The sequence below is a fragment of the Stenella coeruleoalba genome (genome assembly GCF_951394435.1).
Source record: "Stenella coeruleoalba genome assembly, chromosome: 20".
Classification (NCBI taxonomy): Eukaryota; Metazoa; Chordata; class Mammalia; order Artiodactyla; family Delphinidae; genus Stenella; species Stenella coeruleoalba.
Genome location: NC_137166.1, coordinates 57,453,071 through 57,476,808, shown reverse-complemented (window position 1 = coordinate 57,476,808; position 23,738 = coordinate 57,453,071). Strand labels below are relative to the sequence as shown.

At 43.3% G+C, this 23,738-nt stretch overlaps 1 protein-coding gene across 3 annotated transcripts; it reads right to left on the bottom strand.

The window, feature by feature from the left end:
* Nucleotides 1-5,317: 5,317 nt before the first annotated feature.
* Nucleotides 5,318-15,247, bottom strand: LOC307178299 (uncharacterized protein). 3 transcript variants are annotated; one of them, XM_079906354.1, is made up of 5 exons: nt 14,984-15,247; nt 14,303-14,339; nt 11,828-11,866; nt 9,787-9,913; nt 5,318-8,487 (listed from the first exon to the last, which is right to left on the bottom strand). In XM_079906354.1, exons 3-5 carry the CDS (start codon nt 11,858-11,860, stop codon nt 6,971-6,973), a joined length of 1,677 nt encoding a protein of 558 aa, XP_079762480.1. In that variant the 5' UTR covers nt 11,861-11,866; nt 14,303-14,339; nt 14,984-15,247; the 3' UTR covers nt 5,318-6,970. The 3 variants fall into 3 exon arrangements, with proteins under 3 accessions (XP_079762480.1, XP_079762479.1, XP_079762481.1); XM_079906353.1 differs by lacking the exon at nt 14,303-14,339; XM_079906355.1 differs by lacking the exons at nt 11,828-11,866; nt 14,303-14,339; nt 14,984-15,247 and having other exon boundaries at nt 5,318-8,504; nt 9,787-9,896.
* Between the last annotated feature and the right edge of the window lie 8,491 nt (nt 15,248-23,738).

Here is a 23,738-nt window from a genome sequence, read left to right as displayed (position 1 = left end):
GTTAGATTGGTGCCCATTAATTGTACAGACCTGAAAGTGTCTAGTTTCTTAATTTGAGTTCCTTCCAGATTTCCTAAACCATTTCTGGAACATAGAAAGTGTCTCCCATGCAATATTTAAGGTCCTTTCAGCCTTGCCAAAAAAGATTTCACTTTTTGCAGTACAGGGAACAGGAGGTGCAGGGCTGACTGAAGGGCATTACCTGACTCCTCTGCTGAGGATGGAACCCCTGGACAGCAGCTGTAAGTCTGGCTGAGGATGGAACCCCTGGACAACAGCTGTAAGTCTGAAAACCAAGACAGCACAGAAATTCTTGCTGTGGCCATGTACACCAGAATATGGAGATACTTGAGGGTAGTTAATTTCAAAGTTTGAAGTGACATATTTATGCTTAGGATAGAATATGCCCCATAAAATGTTACAGGGAAGACAGAGACTGACTAAACAGAAATGATGGGGACTATTTAAATAAATTATTACAGGGCCCAGTGTTTGTAATTACACATGTGCCAACGACAGAATGAAGGTCAAGGACCATATTTGTTACGGTATTTTTGTTTGTTTGTTTCTCAAACTTTTAACGTGTCAAACTGTAGTACCACATATATTAGGCTTCCATTTTATTTTTTGTTTTACTGAAGGTACTTCAAGGATCTCAATAGGCCTTGTGATTTTCTGTTGGATTTTGCATAACTTGGTGGTTTTCAGGAACACATACAATGCATTGCTGTAGAACTGACTCTGTGAAGTTTTCTCCAGGATATATACATACATACATACATATATATATATATATATATATATATACACACACACACACACACATACATATATATATAGAGAGAGAGAGAGACAGAGAGAGAGAGAGAAAATGTACAATATTATATGTTTCAGGTGTACAACATAGTGATTCACAATTTTTAAAGGTTATACTCCATTTATAGTTATTATAAAATATTGGCTATATTCTCTCTTGTACAATATATCCTTGTAGCTTATTTATTTTATACATAGTAGTTTGTACCTCTTAATCCCCCAACCCTATTTTGCCCCACCCTCTTCCTTCCAGTAACAATTAGTTTGTTCTCTTTATCTGTAAGACTGTTTTTTGTCTTATTCACTAGTTTATTTTTTATATTCTATATATGAGTGATATCATACAGTATTTGTCTTTCTCTGTCTTATTTCACTTAGCATAATGTTCTCCAAGTCCATGCGTCTTGATGCAAATGGTAAATGTTCATTCATTTTTATGGCTGAGTAGTATTCCATTGTGTGTGTGTGTGTGTGTACACACACACACACACACACACACACCCCACATCTTTACCCATTCATCTCTTGATGGACACTTAGATGGCTTCCATATCTTGGTAATTGTAAATAATGCTGCTATGAATATTGGGGTGCATGTATCTTTCTGAATTAGTGTTTTTGGTTTTTTTCAGATATATACCCAGGAGTAGAATTGCTGGATCATATGGTAGTTCTATGTTTAGTTTTTTTGAGAAACCATCATACTATTTCCCACAGTGGCTGCAACAATTTACATTCTCTCCAACAGTGTCAAGAGTTCCCTTACCAGGATGTATTCTTAAGTGAAAAACTATGGTCCAGAACAGTGTATAACAGTGAATATACACCATGTTTTTTGAGTCAAGTAGAAGAGTATAAATATAGGGACAGAGATTTAACAGATTAGAAGGACAGGAACAAAAGTGATGAAATTTCCTTGTGTTGTAGTTTTGAGTTTGTACAAATTTAAGTATTTCCCATAAAGTTTAAACAAACAATGCTCAATGAAAATGGAATTTTAAAATCCATAACATCAAAAGTAAAATGGAAGAAAAATTGAGAGAGATTTTGTGTTGCCTTGATGGTATATCCAGGATAAAGAAAGTGGCTTAACCCAGAGGGATATCAACTATAGCCCAATATAAAATAAAACTTAAAAAAAAAAAAAGAGGGATAAAACCACAACCTGAGTACAACTAGAGGAATCTGAATAAGATCAGGTGATAGTATCAACGTCAATATAATTGTTGTGATATAATATAGTCTTACTATTGGGGAAACTGGGTAAAGTACACACAGGATCTCTCTGATTCCTTACCTTCCTTTTCCCTTCCTTTGTCCTCTCCTTTCTGTGCCACAAGGTGTGCAAGATCTCAGTTCCCCAACCCGGGATTGAACCTGGGTCACGGCAGTGAAAGCACCAAATCCTAACCACTAGACCACCAGGGAACTCCCTCTCTGCATTCTTACCCTTGCATGTGAATCACTGATTTTCACAATAAATACTTCAATTAAAAAATCCAAGGGAGGGAATTCCCTGGTGGTCCAGTGGTTATGGGGTGTTCTCTGAGATCTTATCAAATATTTCTATGAAGTTGTCACTTCTGTCTGGAGAGAGCCTCACCAATTGTGAAGTGTTGCTTCCCTGGGATGCGGACTTTGTAAGGGAGGAGGAGTGTAGTGTATCAATATCATTATTCAGTTTAACTTTTTTTTTTTTTTTTCAGTACGCGGGCCTCTCACTGTTTTGGCCTCTCCCTTGCAGAGCACAGGCTCCGGATGCGCAGGCTCAGCGGCCATGGTTCACGGGCCCAGCCACTCCACGGCATGTGGGATCTTCCCGGACCGGGGCACGAACCCGCATCCCCTGCATCGGCAGGCGGACTCTCAACCACTGCGCCACCAGGGAAGCCCTATTCAGTTTAACTTTATACACCAGTGGGTTCATTCAAAATATTCATAGTAAACATTAGTTTTATAATACTATTTAAGGTTGAAGTAAAAAATATCACCAGTGTGATGAAAATAGGTTACAAAACTAGAAAATGAAGCAAAATAAGGGACAAAAGAAAGAACCAGAAATCTTGATAAGAATCACAAGATGAAGTTAAATAACAAAAACTTATGCCAGTAGAATTTCCCGTGGGAATTTGGGAGTGTGCATAAATCTGAGTCTAACAACCATGACATTGCTTAGGTTGTGGATCAGTCCACTCTTAATGACCTCCAGTGAGTCACAGGTAGTAATGATTGACAACTTCCCCTGATCATAGAGGTTCTGCAGAGACACAGGAAGGGTCTAAATTAAATGCCCTGTTCTCATTGAGCACAGGGTGACTCCATTCTTCTAAGAGGATGTCTGGTCCAAATTTTTATTTTCTGTTTAAGAAAATTATCTTATAAATGGGACATGTCATTGAGATGAAATCACAATAAGGCAAAGATGATAGAGATAGATATATAGATGGTAGACATATAGGTGGATGATAGACATACAGATGACAGAAGAATGGATCCATTTTTATAGGTGAGGAATGGAAGCCAAGGCCCTGGGAGGGTAGAGAGTGTTGATTACTATGATAAAGAGAACATCCAAGTACTTGAGATGCAATGAACAGCATTTCACCAAGGATAAAAATTTAGAGACACATCATTCAAGTCTCCATGACACAACATGCCCCTCATCAGCAGATACAACAGACACTAGGCATCTACTCAGAGTAGGAGCTTATCTTCTTCATCTTATTACTCACAACCTACCTTATCATGAAGCCTCTACAGTGAACCCTGTTTATGATCAGTGTGTTTAGTGAGAAGCCAGTGAAACAAGTTTCAAAACAATGCAACTGAGGAGAGAGGGGAACTGTCAGGCACTCCTGATGCACGTTGATGAGGGGGCAACATGCCTCTGGTTTCCTCAGCAATGCCTTTCCTGTTTTTATGGCTTTGTTCTTATGTCTGTCTATATCTATAACCTATATAAGATTGTTCCTTTTTTATTGTCCTGACCTCAGGAAGTGAAATTTATTTTAGAAAGAGTTAATTTCCAGTTTTCTGACAAAAATGTTTTCTAAGAATCAGATACCTGAAGAGATACTTACCAAATGTGTATTTGCTCCCATAACAAGGATGCCATGGCAGCATCTGAGTGTGCAATGGGGACACGTAAGCCTGAGATAAAGTTTTAGAACCCCACGATGTCATCTGCTCCTTGGAAGTGATTATGCCACCTGTAAGTGCACTGACAGTGTCTGCATATGGAGAGGAGACAAACTCAGAAAAACATTTCAGACTGTGTAACTATCCAGAGCTATTAAAAGTACTTAGGGTTTCCCTGGTGGCGCAGTGGTTAAGAATCGGCCTGCCAATGCAGGGGACATGGGTTTGAGCCCTGGTCCAGGAAGATCCCACATGTCGCAGAGCAACTAAGCCCATGCGCTGCAACTACTGAAGCCCACGCACCTAGAGCCCTGGCTCCACAACAAGAGAAGCCATCCCAAAGAGAAGCCTGCACACTGCAACGAAGAGTAGCTCTCACTAGCTACAACTAGAGAAAGCTCACGCACAGCAACAAAGACCCAAAGCAGCCAAAAAGAAATAAATAAACTAAAAAAAAATAAAATAATAAAAGTGCTTAATGAGATAGATATCCATGAGGACTGGCAGAAATTGATGGTGGAAAACTTGTTTTTGAAATAATCAAAATCCCACTGGAATGTGAGGGAAAAAAAAAACACACACACACCTGACATCTAATAAGTGAGAGAAGGAAACCACTAAAATGTCTACTGGGGATTTTTTAGTAGATTTAAAGGCTTTTCACAAAACATAATTTCTTCCTATAACTCAGAGCATTCATGGTAGTAAAACTGAAGGAAAAAGCAGGGTGAGGAGAGTTAGAAAGTACACCCACAGTTGTGCAAATGAATGTTAAATGTGCATTATCGTTTTGTTCCATATTTTAAGATGTCAGTAGGTACCACATGGGGGACTTGCCCGGCGTTCTAGTGGTTAAGACTCTGCACTTCCATTTCAGGGGGCAAGGATTTGATCCCTGGTCCAGGAACTAAGCCCCCACATGCCACGCAGTAAGGCCAAAAATAAAAAAGTACCATATGTGTTTCAGACATGTTTCTAGGAATACAGAATGTATCAGTGCACAACATGTAAATACATATTTTCCTACTGGAACTTACTCTGTATTTGATAGAAAAATAAAATAAGCAGTTCTTCTATGATATTAAGTTGCATAGCGTAATAGAAGGTGATGGGTCCTAAGGAAGTAAGAAGGTCAGCAAATGGGTGATGAAACAATTATGAGTTTATGATGGGTTGAGGCACTAAAATGAGTGTCCATATTTGGATTCATAGTGAAGATGAAAACTGAGGATATATTTTAGGTGTTTTCTTCCTTTCCAATTGCTACATATTCATTATTTTGCCGGTTTTTTTTTTCGTATTGAATGAAATTGGAACTCCAGGATGATACTGAATAAGAGAACAATGAGCAGCTGCCCTCCTTTTATTCTAATGGCAATAGTTTAATAATGGTTCAAAGGTATAGTATTTCTAATTACTCTTTGTAGATGTTGTAGGATTAAGAAGGCTCACTTCTATCCGTAGTTTGATATCTCTCTTAGCGTACTAGCACTGAACATTTCACAAAGAAAAATTTTTTAATTCTCATTCACAATATTATCAGATTTAGAAAATACATATGCAAGACCTATAAAAAGAAATCTAAAAACATTTCCATCCAAAATTAAATAAGATCTACATAAAAGGAGATGTATCATGTTTATGGATTGGGACACTCAGTATTTCTTTCTAAATTAAAGATTAGGAGAATTCCCTGGAGGTCCAGTGGTTAGGACTCAGCGCTTTCACTGCCCTGGCCTGGGTTCAATTGCTGATCAGGCAACTAAGATCCCATAAGCTGCACGGAACAGCCAAAAAATAAAAATAAATTGAAGACTAAATGTAAGCCCAGTGAAACTCCTAGTAGGATTTTTTGTGCTGTATAAGCTGAAAAGTGAATTCTAAACTTCATATGGAAAAGCAAAGAACCAAGAAAGGCTATAATGACTGAAAAAAAGAAAGTCAAAGGAGTATACAACCTTGATTTCAAGACATACTATAAAAACAAATTAGTTAATACATGAAAATACTGGCATAAATAAAGTAGATAAATGCAACAGAATAGAAATTCCAGAAATAAACATATACATAAATGATTGACCGTCGATGAAGATACTAAAGCAATTCAGGGGAAAAGGTATAATCTTTTAAATCAGTATCACTGCAGCAATTGGGTGTCTATATTTTAAAAAATAACTCCCACAATTAATTGAAAATGATTCCTTTGCATCAATAAAAACCCTAAACCATAAAAGTTACAGGAGGAAACGGGAAAAAGTATAAGAATGGACAAATTAGACTACACTAAAATTAAGAACTTTTTCTCTGGAAAAGTAATTGAAAAGACAAGACCAATTCTGGAAGAAAGTATTGCTAAGTATTTCCATTAGAGGACCGTATTCGATAATTCATGAAGAAATGTCAAAACTCAGTAATTAGAACAACAAATCAAATGAATAGAAATTTCAATAACAATATATGGCTGGAAATTAACACATGGAAGACCACTCAGCATCATGTCATTAGGGAAATGCAAATTAAAATCACTTGATACCACTATACACCTACGATGTCACAAAAATTAGAAACCCTGCACATACCAAGTGTTGGTAAGAATGGAAAGAATGGGAACTTGGGTTCTGGTGTTTCTGGCAAGACTGTAAAAGGATACTACCACTTTAAAAAGTTTGACTGGGGCTTCCCTGGTGGCGCAGTGTTGGGAGTCCGCCTGCCGATGCAGGGGATCGATGCAGGCGCAGTGTCCTCCTGCCGATGCAGGAGGATCCCACATGCCGCTTAGTGGCTGGGCCCGTGAGCCATGGCCACTGAGCCTGAGAATCCGGAGCCTGTGCTCCGCAACGGGAGAGGCCACAACAGTGAGAGGGCCGTGTACCACACACACAAAAAAAAGTTTGACCCCACATAAGTTAAACGTTCACCTACTCTACAACACAGGAGTTGTGGTGCTAGATATTAACTCAAGTGAAGGAACACATAAGTCCAGAAGACATTTCTCCAGTGTGAACTTTCCTCTTTTTTATGAGCTTGGAGCTACATACAAAGAATTACACTCATAAGGCCTTTCTCCAGTGTGGATTCTCTGGTGGACAATAAGACTTGTTCTGTAACTGTAAGGCTTCCCACATTCATTGCACTGAAAAGGCTTTACTCCCGTGTGGATTCTCTGGTGGACAACAAGACTTGTTTTGTTACTGTAGGGCTTCCCACATTCACTGCACTGAAAAGGCTTTGCTCTAGTGTGGACATTTCGGTGGCTAACAAGTGTATTCTTCAGCTTGAAGGCTTTCCCACATTCATTACACTCATAGGGTCTTTCTCCAGTGTGGATTCTCTGGTGCTCAGCTAGTCTGATTTTCCTCTTGAAAGCTTTCCCACATTCACTGCACTCATAACGCCTTTGTGCAGTGTGAACATTCTGGTGTTTATTAAGGGCAAAGCTGCTTATAAAGAAATTCCCACATTTCTTACACCCATAAACTTTTTCTCCATTGTGAATTCTCTGGTGTACAATAAGACTTTTTTTGTTGACATAGGCTTTCCCACACTCACTGCACATATGAGGCCTTTCTCCAGTGTGGGTTCTCTGGTGGATAATAAGACTGGTTTTATAACTGAAGGACTTCCCACATTCGGTACACTTAAAAGGCTTTTCTCCAGTATGGATCCTCTGGTGCACAAGAAGTTTATTTCTGTAAAGGAAGAGCTTCCCACATTCACTGCATTTATGAGGTTTCTCTCCAGTGTGGACCTTTTGGTGCTGGACAAGTGAATCCTTGCGGGCATAGGCTTTCCCACATTCATTACACTCATAGGGTCTTTCTCCAGTGTGGACTCTTTGGTGCTGAACAAGTTTACATTTGTAGATGAAGACTTTCCCACATTTACCACAATCAAAAGGCTTTTCTCCTGTGTGAACTCTACGATGATGAGAAAGACCTCCCCTGAGTCTGAAGAATTTGCCGCACTCGCTGCACCCATAAGGTTTTTCTCCAGTGTGAACTCTCAGGTGCTCCGTGAATTTATACTTTTTACTGAAGGCTTTGCCACATTCGCTGCACTCGTAATGCCCTTGTCCAGGGTGAGAGACCTCCCTGCTCTCCCTGCTTCTTCCTGGATGCTGTCCATCGTGGGAGGGCTGGTGCTGGGGAAAGCCCAAGCTGCCTAAGAAAGCCTTCTCAATCTCTCCGCATGTGAACATATTGTCGGGTAAAAAGACTTTGCAGCTCGTCACAAGCAAGGCCCCATTCTCTTCCCTTCTGAGGTGTTTCTCTCCACTGGGCTGCTTCTGGTGCTGTTGTAGGTGAGAAGTGAACATTTTCCCACAAGCCCCAGAAGAGGACGGTTTCAGCCCAGGATGCACTCCTTGGTGCTCAGCCAGGTACAAAACATATTTCTCTACCAGGGCACCCATATCTGAAGTAAGAGTCTTCAGGATAGATAGGTCTGGATTTGGATTCCTGTCTTGTGTCACTTGTTTTACAGAAACACATTGTTCAGAAGTGGCCTCCTCAGTACCTAATGCACTCCAACACCCTGAAAGCACAAAAATGCTGATAAACTGTATGGAGACGTTGGTGGTACAGGAGTCCACTACAAATCTGTGCATGACACATGTAGGAATAAGCCCATGGGTTTGTTATTAAAACAAGGGAGGAAGGGTCAAGTGGTAGAAGGGGATACTCTACAATGCTAGGTCTCTGATGGTCGCAGAACAGGAAATGTCTCAAACCAGCAAGAACACAGGATACCAGGTAGTGGTGTCATGCCGGGAGGAGAGGCTAGAACAATCCACTCCTAGGCAGATGGCTTTCAGCAGGACTTTCTGGTGGTGACAAGGGTCAGCTCTGTAGAATGCGTGTCTCAATCCAGGAAAATGCAATTACACCTGACTATCAGTGTTCAAAGACAATGTAAGTAAACATGTACCTCTCATGATACATTAAGGATATGCATATACAATATAAAAAATACATAAAATTGGAGAACAGTGCAGACAGGGGGAAAGGAGAGTTTTGGAGGACACTAAGGTGGAAAACAGGAGTCAGAAATCACAGTAGAAATGAAAAGTGGGCAAAGTGTCAAAATGGGGAGAAGTGGAAGAAAGAAATTAAGTATGAGCATGATGAGTCTTGACGCTGAAAGAGGAGAGAGAAAAGGACATTTCCCTGTAGGATTAGAACTCATCAATGATATCATGCCTTCCTACAGCTCCTGCTCACCAGGCTCAGGATGCAATTAACCCTCGTCCTATGACTAGACAGGGGCCTACCTCGTCAGGCACCCAGGGTTGCCTCCAGCTTTCAGCTCAGGCTGGGTGACTATGAGCCCTACCAGATCAAACTCCTCAGAGGAAAATAGGGCCATTAGGAGAAAGACACTGGCCCAGAGTGAACCAACCAATGACAGATTTCAGGGAAAAAAATGTATCAGTAGAAGAACCTTAAGGAGTCGTGCAAAAATAATCTAGGGTTGACCACAAATGCTGACCATGTAAGTGTCTGTAATTCCTGACACAGGCAGTGCAAAAAAAGGGTTAGAATGTGTGACACGGATCTTGCACACATCTGAACAGTTAACACACCTAGCAGTGGCAAAGCTAAGTGGCATCAGCTGGACAGGCTTCAAGCGTCTGAGACCAAAGTCTTCTGTAAAAGGCTTCAGAGCCTATGGTACAGGGCTGAACACACACAGGGTGGGGGAATGCAGCTCAAGTGCCAGGAAATCGGGGAAGTAAGCAATGTCCAAGGTCCAGGCTGGGAAGGATGGAGTGAGCCATGCAAAAAGAAGGGCAGAGTCCCATACGGGGCAATGGTGTGGAACAGGGGTCCTTACCCAGGGAGGCTATAAGTGACAGGTTCTCCAGCATCACGTCACAGTACAGGAGTCTCTGAGCATCGTTAAGGAGACCCCACTCCTCCTGGGAGAAGGACACAGCCACATCCTCAAAGATCACATGGCCCTGTCATGAGGGGGACAAGTGAGTTCACAGCAGCCTCTGCAACCAGAACCCCCAGTTCATGGTCGTCCACCCCAGTGACCCAGCTCAGAGGACACACCAGACCCTGATTCCACAGGAACCTGCTAGTGTTACGTCATTCAGTTAAAACAGAGAGGGAGACAAGCAGTCTCACAAGACGCTCTGAGGCTGCCACACAAACCCCCAGCCACTCTCCTCAGAGTCGACTCTCCTAAGATCACACCACACACAATGACACTTGTACTCAGCCCCCTGGAGTAAAGCCTGGGGACAAGGGCCCTGAGTCCATGCTCACATTCCCTTCCTCTCCATTGCCCAGCCCTGCAGGGTCACAACTCCCTCACGTGCCCGACCGTGACCCACACCCCATGCCACCACCTCGGCCCCAGGCCTTCGGCACCTCATCATGTTCCCCTCGTGCCACCCAGCACTCAGTGCTTCCCCAGGCCTCTGCGGGACCTACTGCTACAGGCGGTCCCAGTACTACTTTTTGTCTCCCCACATGGCCCTGATCCCTGTTCCCACGTCAGCACCCAGACATCTTGCGGGCTCAGATGCCCGAGTCCTTGTCCTCCAGTGTCCCACGTGCTGACCCTGCACCACTCACCCCTTCCTCTCTCTACTCCTCTCATTCCAAGCCCAGCCCCCCAGACCCCCCCCAGCCCAGCCCAAGACCCTGTCCCAGCTGCGCTCATCTGCCCTCAGCTGGTCTGTCGTCCAGTCTCACTCACTTCAGGCTCCAACCGCAGTCATCACAAGACTCTGAGCCTATGGAGGGGAAACAATGCCCCAGGCCTTACCTCCCTGTCATCTGACCTCCATTCCTGCTTAGCTTCTGCATCCATACCTTATCCACCCCTTCGAATTCTGTGCCATGACCAGGACCTCCCCTGAGGCCACTCCCACCCCCCACACTCATGGTCATTGCACTGCCTCATCCATCTTAGTGATGACAGCCACCCCTGTCCCCGTGCCCAGGGAGGGCATGTCCCTCCCCACTCTACAACTTTCATGGCACCCACACATGACCTGAGGGCCTGTAATCTGACCTGGTCCACATGCCATCCACCTCTCAGGGGTATCTTCAATCCTGAACCCCATCCTTCCTGAACTCCATGTGTGTGTTTCTAGTGGCCCACTTGACACCTCCCCGAGACACCCCGGTAATATCTCAGACTCAGCCTGGGGACAAGGAACTCTGGACAGTGCTTCTGTCCATTACTCCTACTTCTGACTTCCCGTCTCAGACATGGCATCCCCACCGTCACCTAGAGGCAAACATCCTGGGGTCATGTCAGACTACTCTCTGTCATCCTGTACAGCAGAAAATCAGCTCTACCACAAACGAGATTCAGAGACTCACCTCCTCTCCTGCTACAGAGCCATTGCCAGGATCCAGTCACAATCGACATTCACCAAGACTGTACCCTCCTCTGGGCCCCCGGCTCCACCCTCACCCCCAGTCTTCTTCCTCTCGGCAGGCAGAACAGCCTCTTCAGACCCAGCGTCAGATCACTTCCCTCTTCTGAGGCCACGTGTCATGGACCCGCCCCCTCAGGAGAGGCCCAGCTCCTCAGGCTGCCATCACAGAAATGACTCATGACCTCAGTATTTATCAGTCCATGTCATGGGTTCGGCAGTTCCCTGAAGACTCCCCTCTCAGTCTCATCTCCAGGCTGTGCCCAAGGACATGTCACCACTTGACCTTCTCCACTGGACACATGGGAACACCTTTGTACAACTTCTGGCTTTGATTAATGGTCTTGTGCCTGAGATGATGCCAGGGCCCAGACCTAAGGGCCCATAATCCCAGGACAACACTGTCTCCTATATCTGTGTGTCAGGACTAGGGGTAGCGATGATGTCTGGGTAGGTACTGGGGCTTCTTCCACTTACCTGTCCAGGGACCATAAATGCTGCTGCTACCATGGGAACCTGTGAAAAGAGGGAGTATCTGAGGTAAAGGTGATTATGGTGAGGATGTAAAGGCTGAGCTGTTTCTTCCCTTCCTTTTCCTGGACATGAGTCATCTGAGGCTGACCTCTGACCTCAGATCCTCACTCTTCAGAGCTATAGCTTGACAACTGGATAGGCTTAGACAAAGACTCAACATCCTTGGGACTTCCCTGGTGGTCCAGTGGTTAAGACTTCAAGCTTCCACTGCAGGGAGCCCGGGTGCCATCCCTGGTTGGGGAACTAAGATCCCACATGCCGTGTGGTGTGGCAAGAAAAAAACACTCACCCTCTTTGAGTCTCAGTGTCTTCATGTAAATGGCAACACTTAGGATGTCTAACTCATAATGTGTACATACCAAATGCATTATTACCTCTCCCATGGTAAGATTCAGCTATTACAGAACACAGGATTAAGATTTCTATAAATGTTTTTGAAAATTACGTTTTTCTTACATGTCTTTCAAGGCTTTCTGAGACAAAGTATCTTTTTTCAGCCACCAATTATCTAATTTTATGACACCACCATGGTGCCCTAAAATTCATTCCTATTATTACACTACCTGAACTTAGTGACAGAATCCACAGGTTTAAGGCATCAAACCCATAAACTGCCCTCTTTTGAGAAGCCAGTTCCGAGCCCTGGTTCCCAGGCTACCAGGACTTCTGTCCCACTTGGCTACAAATTCAGGGTTTCCCATGAACCCCTTCTCTGTTTTGATAATTTGCTGAAATGACCCATGAAGTTAGGAAAACACTTTTCTTACTTTTTCTGGTTTACTGTAATGTATACAACTTTGGAACAGTCAAATGGAAGCGACGTCTAGGTCAGGGTTGTGGGGGATGGAGGGCAGCAGGGGGTTTCTAGGCCTTTTCAGTACATGCCACCCTCCCAGCACTTCCACCATTTCAATGTGTTCACCAATCTGAAGGAACCTTGAATTTCATTGTTCAGCAGTTTTTACACTTAATCTCCAGCTCCCCCCTGATCCTTGGGAGGTCCCATGTGGGGATGAAAGTTTAACGTTCTATTCACCTTATTTTCCTGGTGATCAGTCCAATCCTGAGGTTATCTAGGGGACCCACCCTAAGTCAAACTCCTTTGTGATTAAAGAGGCTAGTTGTGAATAACAAAAAACAATCTTAAATCCAGGAAATTCCAAGGGGTTCAGAGCTCTAGGTGAAGAGCCCAAAATAAAACCTAAACATATGTATATTATTATAGCACAGATATATATTCTCATTTTAAGCAGTTATTACTTGTTTACACAAGATTAACTTGCTAAATCTATACTTTTTCTTTTTCTGTTTTTTTTTTTTTTTTTTTTTTTTTTTGTGGTAAGCGGGCCTCTCTCTGTTGTGGTGGCCTCTCCCGTTGCCATGGCTCACGGGCCCAGCTGCTCCGCGGCATGTGGGATCTTCCCGGACCGGGGCACGAACCCGTGTACCCTGCATCGGCAGGCGGACTCTCAACCACTGTGCCACCAGGGAAGCCCAAATCTCTACATTTTTAACCTTGTAGTTTCCTGGGAGAGCTGAGGCACGTGTGCCCTTGACTGGGCCTGAGCTGCTCCACCACCCTGGCTGACCGTTTTCTGGCTCCACAAGGAATAGACAGTCAGCTGCGTGTTCAGAGCAGTGAAGCTACACGTCACACCTTCTTCTCCATCTCCATCCCAGGTAAGGCTCCTTACTCCTTATACCCTTGCTTCCCCAGAAAGCCCTGGAACCATAGGACCCTCCCATCTTCAGGCAGCCTCAGAAAGTCCCACCCCCTCTGCCCTGCCCTCCAGCCCCAGGTCTCTCTACTTTCATCTGAGGTCCCCTTGCACAGAAAAGTGACAACTTTTCCCTCCTAAATTTGAGATCCTGTCTTGGCTGGAGTCCAGGACTTAGGCTGTTACCACATGGATATCAGTCCGCCAGTGTCCTCCTCCCTCAATTCCAGATTACAGATTCCAGCAGCTCCTATTGTTACCTCAACTTTGGGAGCTCAGAAACAGCATGTCCCGAATCCAGCTTTTAATCTCTCCCTAAAACTGACTTCTCACATCAGTCTGGTCTCAAGTCTTCCCAGATGCTCTTCCAAAAGAAAACCTTTATTGTACTGTAATCTGTCCTTTAGCTCAGAGCCACATTCACAGCACCAGGAAATCTTACCAATTATCTTTAAGGTTTACTGGGAATCTTATTACTTAAATTCCTTTGTAAAAAAATTAATAAACAGAAACCTCAATTAAAGTTGGCATACAGGAAGGTGGAGCCCTCACTGACCTGAGACAATAACAGTATCCAAAAGGCAGAAGAAAGACTCTCTTCTTTCCTGGGAAGGACTTGGACAATGAAAAGCCATGGACTCTTTGGTGACTACAGCCCTTCTAACTTCCTTCTTTAATCTCTATAAAAGTCTTAGCTCACCTTGGTTGCACACCCCAATTGCAATTCCCTGATGATTCTGGAATAAAAACAAACAAAAAGCCCCATCTTTGCAAGTGAAATAGCGTGCAGGCTGTTTGTTTCAGGTCAGCAACTTCCATAGGCACCACTCTGGTCCAGAAGCCACCTTACTCTTTGGAGTGGAATGCACTAGGCTCTCCCAGGTCTCCCTGCCTTCACCGTCAGTTCCCCCTCCCCAGTCTGTTCTCCCCTGAGCAGCCTTTGAAATACTTTAAAACTCAGAGGGTCGTCCTGATTTATTCACAACCCTCCATGGTTCCCAGAATGATGACTGTTGGCTCAGTTGACGCAGTCTGTTGACTCCTCCTTAAATGCCCTGTCCCTGCAGAAAGAACCTCCTGCCCTGGGGGAGGAGGTCACTGGCGGACTGATGTCCATATGGTGACAGCCTAAGTCCTGGACTCCCGAATGCTCCCGGCTCTTGAGCACCTCCAATGCTTTGCACGGGCCAAGCTCACAGCGTTTAACACGCTCCACACTGTGTCACACATCCTATCAGAAATGGGACCACCACACACGCACACCTAAATTTCTGGAAGCAGGGGACTGAACCCCAGTGCCCTGAGCAGGAGACCCTCCCTGGGGGCTTGAGGATTTGGGTCAGGATCAGGGAGGGCGCGCGGGAGGGGGCGGAACAGTCACCTGGGCCGGGTCCTGCACCGTGTTGGTTGACATAGGACCCTGTGGGCGCGGTGGTGCCAGGAGACGCGCAGGATAATGGCGGAGACCTAGGCCGAAAATCCCGGAAGTGGGTTCCGCAACCCGCTCACTCCTGGGCAGTGTGGACGGCGCCCCCTCGGGCTCCTTCCAGTTTCTCTAAGCTCCGCTCCACCGAGTGACCTAGAGCCTCGGGTCCTGCAGACGGCAGCAAAAGCCGCCAAACGACCGCCATCAGAAAGACGCCGGAAGTCCCGCCCATGGTTAGTTCAAAATCCGGAAGAGCCTTAATTTGGTGCCTTCATTGGAGAGGAGAACAAGGCCGGTCCACACAGTCTTCTGGGTAATGTAGTTCCCCTCGCTGCCGGTTTGTGATGTGAAAAGCCCCAGGGCATTAATGCACCCTGTCCTTGAGGGAAGTACAAATTAAAAACACATCAAAGTAGACCCAGCAAAGCCTTTATGTATAACCTTTCAACATAAAAGTTGATACAGGATTAGCAAAAAAGCATTCCAGTTGTGAAAAGGCTGAAAGTAGCCACAGTACTACTTGTTGTTGTTGTTTTTATAAAAATCTTGGAAGAATTTTCAAGTAAGAAAAATCAAGTCAATAATATTTTGGAATAAAAAATTAAAAAGGGAATTATATGCAACTAAATATCCCTGAGTTCGTCATCATTGGCTAAGAGAATAAGTATATAAAATTAGATAATGAAGTCTGTCGTTGATACTGTGGACCTAAGTAAATCTGAGCGGCATTAATCAAGCATGACACATTTGTTTGGGATCAAAGATTTGCAATTGTGGACACACATTCAAGTGACAACCCAAAAGGTGTCCAGCTGGGGAATAAAAGTCAAGAGATTTTAAAGGCAAAGTGGGGTGCACGTTGGCCCAGATCAAAAGTTTATGCTTTCTGAAAAGAAACGAAACTGAGTTATTTGTAGTGAGGTGGATGGACCTAGAGTCTGTCATACAGGGTGAAGTAAGTCAGAAAGAGAAAAACAAATACCGTATGCTAACACATATGTATGGGATCTAAGAAAAAAAATGGTTCTGAAGAACCTAGGGGCAGGACAGGAATAAGGACACAGACGTAGAGAATGGACTTGAGGACACGGGGAGGGGGTAGAGTAAGCTGGGACGAAGTGAGAGAGTGGCATGGACATATATACGCTAACAAAGGTAAAATAGATAGCTAGTGGGAAGCAGTCACATAGCACAGGGAGATCAGCTTGGTGCTTTGTGACCACCTAGAGGGGTGGAATAGGGAGGGTGGGAGGGAGACGCAAGAGGGAGGGGACAGGGGGATATATGTATATGTATAGCTGATTCACTTTGTTACACAGCAGCAACTAACACAACAATGTAAAGCAATTATACTTCAATAAAGATGTTAGAAAAAAAAAACTTCATGGTTTCACATGATGGGAAAGTGCAGGAGGTTCACTAATTAATAGCCTCCCAGCTCCATGTTAAAATCCCTTGACATAAGTGACTCCTTTTTATTTCACATTTCACAGCACTATTAATTTGGCATGCCTTGCAGGACTTCTCAACCCATATGTAAAAATGATCACAGCATATACACAAACTATATCATAATAGCAGGTTTCTTTTATTTTAAAAAAATCATAAAAATTGAAATAAGAAGAAAACACATAAGATATTGAGCCACCTATACTTTTTAAGCATTAATATGTAAATAATAAGTAAATTCAATAAATACTACAAATTAATGAGAGAAATATTTAAAACCCGTGAAGGCAAAATTCTTGTATGCCACTTGAGATTAGAATTACCAGAAAGAAACTAAATTTTCTAAAAATAAAAGAACCGTATTTTCCAACAGGAAAAAATGCAAATACAAATGAACCCAATCAGATTGATGAGACTCAGTAAGTCTGACGTTAGTAAGTAAATGTTGGTAACACTGAAGATATTAGTAAATATCATAAACTAGCATTGGGTATCTATTAAAATTATTTTGCAGTAGTGTTTAGTATTATACATTTACTTTAAAACCTGTGTCCCTTCATGCAAAAACTACTTTCTATTGATATATGCACTACATAAACCAGTATATCAATCAGGGAACATGTCAGATAGCTCTAAGTAGCATTGCTATACCTGCCAAAAACAAGAAGAAAGGAAGCAAAGAAATTAAAAATTCAAGAGTAGAATATAAAATTGAATTAAAAATATTTGGGGCTTCCCTGGTGGCGCAGTGGTTGAGAGTCCGCCTGCCGATGCAGGGGATACGGGTTCGTGCCCCGGTCCAGGAAGATCCCACATGCCGCAGAGCGGCTGGGCCCGTGAGTCATGGCCGCTGGGCCTGCGCGTCCAGAGCCTGTGCTCCGCAACGGGAGAGGCCACAACAGTGAGAGGCCTGCGTACCGCAAAAAAAAAAAAAAAAAAAAAAAAAAAAAAAAAAAAAAAAAAAATCCCCACATATTTGGACCATAGAAATCTATCTTTTTTAAAAAAGGAAAAAAGTCTTCACATATGTGTTAAGGGAAAATTTCAGAGTCATTAATCTTGGAATCCAGTTGGCTTTTATGTACTTATTCACAAACTGGGAATCATCCAGTGTAGCAAACAGGAAGGAGCTCCAAAGAGCCATTCAGAATGCACAGATTACTTACACAAAATTCCTGTCCTTGAGGACAAGGAAATCATACTAGGCAATTGCTGATTGGTCATACCTGGGTTAACTTTTCTTATATGGGGTACAGGGAAGTTTTGGAGCTAGGGTGTGAAAAACTAAAGCTGAGCAGGCGTATTCTGATTGGGTGGCCTTAGGTTTCCACTTCTGACAGAGTCAAATACTTACAAAAAATAGAAATTGAGGTAGGTTCCAGCATGGGGACTTGAGATGTAGCATGAGCCACTCTATCTTGGGATTAGTTTAGATATTTTAGCACATGATGGGGGAAAAATAAAAGTAAAATCACAAATATTATATTGTGTTTTGGCTTTTATGAATAAAGCTGCTATTTTTGTGACTATTTCCACAGAAGTGTTTCTGAGTTATATGATTTAATTTTTCTTAAGGATATATCTGCAAGTGAAGTTACTGTGTATATCATATGATATGTATATATATACCATCTCAAAAGAGTACAGTTGTATTTTCTAAAGTTAATTACCGATTTCTATTTATTATTATTATTTATTTATTTATTTATTTATTTTTTGGGGGACTGCATTCGGTCTTCGTTGCTGTGCACGGGCTTTCTCTAGTTGCGGCGAGAGGGGGCTACTCTTTGTTGCAGTGGCTGGGCTTCTCATTGCGGTGGCTTCTCTTGTTCCGGAGCATGAGCTCTAGGCACGCAGCTTCAGTAGTTGTGGCACACGGGCTCAGCAGTTGTGGCTCACAGGCTCTAGAGCGCAGGTTCAGTAGTTGTGGCACATGGGCTTAGTTGCTCCATGGCATGTGGGATCTTCCCGGACCAGGGCTCGAACCTGTGTCCCCTGTATTGTCAGGCAGATTATTAACTACTGCGCCACCAGGGCAGCCCTATTATTATTACTATTATTGGCCGCACGGCATGTGGGATCTAGGTTCCTGGACCAGGGATTGAACCCTCACCCCCTGCACTGGAAGCGTGGAGTCTTAACCACTGGGCCGCCAGGGAAGTCACCCAATTTCTATTCACTCAAGAAATATATGAGAGTAGTAAATGTTTCACATCTTTATCAATTTGGTATTATCTGTTCTTGAATTCTAGTCATTCAAATGAGTGTGTAGTAGTACCTCACTATGGCTTTAAATTGTGTTTACAATGGTGATTAATGACAAGGAGCATATTTTCATTTTCTTCTTTAGCATTTATATTTCTTTGGTGATGTATACCTTCAAAACTTTTGCAAATACTTTAAATTGTGTTATTTTTTTATTATTGGTATAAGGACTATTTATAAATTGAGAATCAGTCATTTATCACATATATTTCTTGCAAATATATTTCCCCAGGTTGTGACTTGAGTTTTCACTTTCTTAACTGTCTCTTGAACAGCAAAGTTTTATTTTTGATTAAGCTTCAAATAATCAATTTATTTTCTTTGGTTGATGATATTTCTGTCTTTTTAAATAGTGATCACCATCGTGCCAGGACTTGGCCCATTCTGGAGCAGTGCTGCATAGCTTTGTGGTTATACATTACAGACACCAGATGCAGCCAACCTGGTGTACAACTTTGTTCAGCTGCTCATCAGATCCCTGCCTTTCAGCAAGTACATTTATCTCCCTGAGAGTTGATTTCATCCTATGGAAAATGATGCCTGTGAGGCACCTGCTTCATGGGGAGGCTGTGAGGAAAAGCCAAAATAGAAGCATTTAGGGCCAGGCCCACAGGAAGAGATGCCTAAAGCTTGCAGATGAAGATTCAAACCATGTTCCTGAAAAGGAGACCAAAGTATGCGTACACAAGGACAACCACGAGCTGACTGGATGTGTGCCACACGGAGGAGCTTCCCACAGACATCCAGAGGCAGGGAATTCCTGCCTCTGGATGTCTGTGGGAAGCTCCTCAGTGTGGCCTCGTTGGGGGCCTGGTTGTTTCTTGCTTACATCAAGGTCCAGTGTGGGTCAGAATGGAGCTCTGGGGAGCACAATTGTTCAGGGACCCAGGTTCCTTCTCCTGTCACCATCTGGCTTTAAGTTTGCTCTGGCATCATCCTGTTTGCATAGGAGAAATGAGAGAGGAGGGCAGAAGTCATAACCACTTGCACACAGACATCCCTTCCACTCTCATGCCATTGACAGGAGGCCACACCTGGGTGCCAGGACTGGGACGTGTGGTTTGCTGTGTTCCTGAGGAGATAAGAAAATGAGCTTGGTTTACAATCCCATGGGATGCTGAGAACGTGAAGCTCACCTTGCTGGAGTCATTTTCTAATTAACCTAATTAAATGGATCTGAAATATTCTGTTCATCAGTCTACTACTCTTTTTTTAAATCGAAGTGTAGTTAATTTACAATGTTGTATTAGTTTCAGATGTACAGCAAACTGATTCATATATACATATATCTTTGGATTCTTTCCCATTATAGGTGATTACAGGATATTGAATATAGTTCCCTGTGCTATAGCTACTTTTTAAAAATTCTCACTTTGCTCTTGACAAATAGAATGATAATCATTTCTGTGGCTTTGTGTTGCTTGAGGATGTAATGACATAATGCACAGAAGTGCATAGAACAGTGCCTTCCTCATAGGAAGGGGATCAACAAAAATAAATTATTTGTATTATCCGTGTAATAATATGAATCATAATGAATAATAGTGATGTACGTTTTCTTGTAGATTGTCTTCCCAACTCAGGAGAAAAGGAATATTTCTTCCCCTTGAAATTACTCTCTCTACTATACTCCGCATCCCATCCTTTCCCACATTCTTCATTCATTTTATTCATTCCCCCGCCCTTTGTCCATCAGACTATCAGAGGCTTTTCCTTGCACTGTGTCTCCCTTGCCTTTGTGCCCTAGAAATACCAATATGATATTTGGCATTGTCTCTCTCACATCTGACTATAAAGGAAGGAAGCTGGATCCATAAAATGAGTGGATTGGCTTCCCTACCATGTTGTGGCCTCTCCCCTCTTAGTCCTTCTTCATGCTGTTCAGCCAGCCAGTAAGTGTCCCTGTCCAGCCCTAACTCATATCCTGAGTCTGTTCTTTCTTTTTTCTTTTCTTTTTTAAAAAACTTTTTGTTGCATCGGGTCTTAGTTGTGGCACACGGGATCTTTCGTTGCAGCACGCGGCTCTCCAGTTGTGGCACGTGGCTCTCCAGTTGTGGCACGCAGGCTTAGTTGCCCCGCGGCATGTGGGATTTTAGTTCCCCAACCAGGGATCGAACCCATGTCCCCTGTATTGGAAGGCGGATTCTTAACCACTGGACCACAAGGGAAGTCCCAGATGAGTCTGTTATAATGCTCTCCCATCTCCTTTTCCAGGTTCCCTTGACTATCTCAAACCACCTTGAGCTCATCATGAATAACAAAATTTTCCCCCCAATTTCAGTGAACAGTCCTGTCATCCAAACAAGTTTGAAATCCAGATTCAGCCTTTGGTCATAATACTCCACACACAGTGCTGAGAAATTGTGACTGCATCACATAAGCCTGTTCAGATGTCTGGGTGTCTCTCTTTTGCAACGGGGTTCCAATATTATGAGTGTTTCTCTACAGGCATCATTTTGCCATGCATCTTTTATCCATTGTCTTCATGCGCTGATGATTCTGGGTAGTTGATTATTTTATAAGCTATTGAAACATTTGTACCTACTTCTATTGCTATTTCTGCATTTCTTAGCTAGAAATCCTGTATAAAGAAAACTTTTCCATAATTTTCTATTTGGCTACCTCAAAATACATTTTGTACAGAAAAGGGAGGAAAGAGCTAGATCTGTTCACTCCAGCAATTTTCAGGATAATTATTTGGAGCATTGTCATCCTCCTCAAACAATAACAAATGTTTATCTCTCGGGGGTAAGATGCCCCTTTTGCACACATTTTCAGACTGTGATTGTGGCAGCCAGTGTCCTAGTAAGAAATAGCATTTAGTTAAGTTGCTCTTCCTTTCCGATAAGTCTCATATTTTAAAATTAATTGTATTTGTCTCAGTCCATTTGAAACTGCTATAAGAAACCACCATAGACTGGGTGGCTTATAAAGAGCAGACATTTATTTCCCACAGTTCTAGAAGCTGGAAATCCAAACTCAAGGTGCTGGCAGATCTGGTGAAAGCCCATTTCCTAGTCCATAGACAGCCTTCCTTCTTGCTATATCCTTCCATGACAGGAGGCGATGGGAAATATCTGGGGCCTCTCTTATAAGGACGCTAATTCCATTCATAAGAGTAGAGGCTTCATGAGCTAACCACTTCCCAAAGTGCCTCATTTCCTAATACCATCACGTTAGGTATTAGGTTTTGAACACATGAATTGAGGGAGACACAAACGTTGAGATCATAGCAGTATCTATTTCAGGAAATTGAGTTAGAAATATTTTATGGAAAAAATAGGGACTTCCTTGATGGCGCGTGGTTAAGAATCCACCTGCCAATGCAGGGGACTCGGGTTCGATCCCTGGTCCGGGAAGATCCCACATGCCTCGGAGCAACTAACCCAGTGCGCCACGACTACTGAGCCCATGCTCTAGAGCCCGTGAGCCACAACTACTGAAGCCTGTGCGCCTAGAGCCCGAGCTCCGCAACAAGAGAAACCCCTGCTCGCCACAACTGGAGAAAGCCCGTGCTCAGCAACAAAGCCCCAACGCCACCAAAAATAAATAAATAAAATTTAAAAATAATAAATAAATGGGAAAATAGCAGGGCTAGGGACTTCCATGGCTGTCCAGTGGTTAAGACTTTGTCTTCCAATGCAGGGGGTGCGGGTTCTATCCTTGGACAGGGAACTAAGATCCCACATGCCTCTGGACTATAAAATGCAAAACATAAAACAGAAGCAGCATTGTAACAAATTGAGGGACTTCCCTGGCTGTCCAATGGTTAAGCAACAGAGCTTCCACTACAGGGGGCATGGGTTTGATCTCTGCTCAGGGAACAAAGATCCCACATGCCCTGTGGTGTGGCCAAAAAAACAAAAACAGAAACTAAGAAACATTGTAACGAATTCAATAAAAGACTTTAAAAAATGGTCCACATCCAAAAAATATATATATTTTTTAATATAGCTGTGTGCTTCCCTGGTGGTGCAGTGGTTAAGAATCCGCCTGCCAATGCAGGGGACACGAGTTCGAGCCCTGGTCTGGGAAGATCCCACATGCCGCAGAGCAGCTAAGACTGTGCGTCACAACTACTGAGCCCGCGTGCTTCAACTACTGAAGCCCGTGCGCCTAGAGCCCATGCTCCGCAACAAGAGAAGCCACTGCAATGAGAAGCCCGCGCACTGCAACTGAGTAGCCCCTGATCACCGCAACTAGAGAAAGCCCGCGTGCAGCAACGAAGACCCGATACAGCCAAAAATAAATAAATAAAATAAATAAATGTATTTTATATATATATATATATATATATATATATATATATATATTAGCCGGGCTTGCTGGGGTTCAACACAAACACTGAGGTGTACCCATGCAGGAATGAATTATTTTGTGTGGGAAGCAGGCAGAATGCCTCATCATCTACTTCCTTATGGGCCTCCTTACAGCTGTCATCCATTTCCCCTGTCATGATCCTTGCTGAAATCTTTTCTTTCTTATCCCATTGTTACTGACCAGGGTTCTTGGCCTCCTTAATCAAAATTGATCAGAGGCCAGACAAGAAATTCAGACAAGACTTTGCTGGGTCTCATGCTGCAGCACTAGGGAGCAAAAAAGCAAGTAAGTTTCCCTTGCTTGGTCCCTGATATGGGGGTGAGCTGGTCCCTTAAATGGGATGAGGGTAAGAGGAGGGTTGAGGGTTGGAACGGAGGTATGGCTTAGGTGGTCTGCCCACGCCCTTGGTGGTGCTTTGTGCAGGGCTCATGCACAGTACCCTGCTTTTGCTTCCGACACCTCAGAAGTGGCAGTTGGGTTTTTGGTCTTTTGTATTTTGCTGTTCATAATTTGCCCTAAAGCACATGTACACAGTTATATTTAGTCCCTTGTAGTTTCTTTGTATCTGTTGCTTGAGGAGATGTTCATCCAGGTGCAAGCACTACAGCAAAGCATCCCAGGTCCCAGGTCCCAGCCTGTCTCACCTGGAATGCATACACTGACGCCTACAAAATTA